Here is a 1,071-nt window from a genome sequence, read left to right as displayed (position 1 = left end):
CCCCCCCCCCCCCCCCGCCTCTGTACTGCACATGCGTGGGGACACGTGCACAGAGACACACCGATATATAGATAGATGTGAATAAACCTTCTTGACTTCCACAGAAAATTCCTCAGACTCTTATTCTTTCTCTCTTCTCGTCTCGTCCCTCCACAGGAGTGTATGTGATTGGATTCTCCTTCCCAGTCGTACCAAAGGGCAAAGCCAGGATCCGCGTCCAGATCTCCGCCGCCCACACAAACGAAGACATCGACCACTGCGTCGACGCTTTCATCCAGACGGGCAGAAAGCACGGCGTCGTCTCCTGAGAAAGGGACAAGTAAGCAGAACTCAGAAAGATCCAGGAACCAGAATGAGCTACTGAACAACGATGAAGCGCTTTCTCTTACAGATTGTGTCGCCTGTTACTCAAGACCTATGAATGTCGATGATGGAAATATTAGTTACATCTGTAGGTCAACAGAGGTCAGTGTTGTTTTGTCTTTGCTGAATAAAGCACATTTGCCGACATGTGAAGGTGTTTGCATTTTAAGAAAAAGGGTTGTTCGTTTAATTTATCCCACAAAATAATTACATGAAGGAGATTCTATTGAATCTTTTTATATGTTGACAGACGTATTTATTTAAAATTAATTTTGGTATTTTTCAAATGCAAAATAAATCTGAACCATCTGAATCATAAAGATATTTAAGAGTAATTATAGTATTTTTCAACCTGGACCCTACTTTGCATGCATTGCTGTCAAAGTGACTAATGGGAAGATCCATCCACCCCTCTTCGTCCCCTTATTTGGTATCGGATCGTGGGGGGGAGCAGCTCCAATAGGGGACCCCAAATTTCTCTTTCCAGAGCCACATCAACCAGCTCCGACTGGGGGATCCCAAGGCGTTCCCAGACCAGGTTAGAGATATAATCCCTCCACCTAGTCCTGGGTCTTCCCCGAGGCCTCCTCCCAGCTGGACGTCCCTCCACCTAGTCCTGTGTCTACCCCGAGGCTTCCTCCCAGCTGGACGTTCCTCCATCTGGTCCTGGGTCTTCCTCCAGGCCTCCTCCCAGCTGGACGTTCCTCC

At 47.5% G+C, this 1,071-nt stretch overlaps 2 protein-coding genes across 2 annotated transcripts in view; one reads left to right on the top strand and one right to left on the bottom strand.

Moving 5' to 3' along the window:
- gcat (glycine C-acetyltransferase) overlaps positions 1-512 on the top strand; it is a 9,430-nt gene extending 8,918 nt beyond the window's left edge. The window contains exon 9 of the mRNA XM_034894057.1: positions 157-512. Coding sequence (XP_034749948.1) covers positions 157-308 — 152 coding nt within the window. The 3' untranslated portion in view covers positions 309-512. The remainder of the gene's footprint in view (positions 1-156) is intronic.
- Positions 1-1,071, bottom strand: part of hmox1a (heme oxygenase 1a) — a 20,558-nt gene that overhangs the window by 853 nt on the left and 18,634 nt on the right. The window lies entirely within an intron of this gene.

Source organism: Etheostoma cragini, chromosome 15, assembly GCF_013103735.1.
Source record: "Etheostoma cragini isolate CJK2018 chromosome 15, CSU_Ecrag_1.0, whole genome shotgun sequence".
Classification (NCBI taxonomy): domain Eukaryota; kingdom Metazoa; phylum Chordata; class Actinopteri; order Perciformes; family Percidae; genus Etheostoma; species Etheostoma cragini.
Note: the sequence above shows the minus strand (reverse complement) of the source record. Positions and strands in the feature narration are given on the sequence as shown.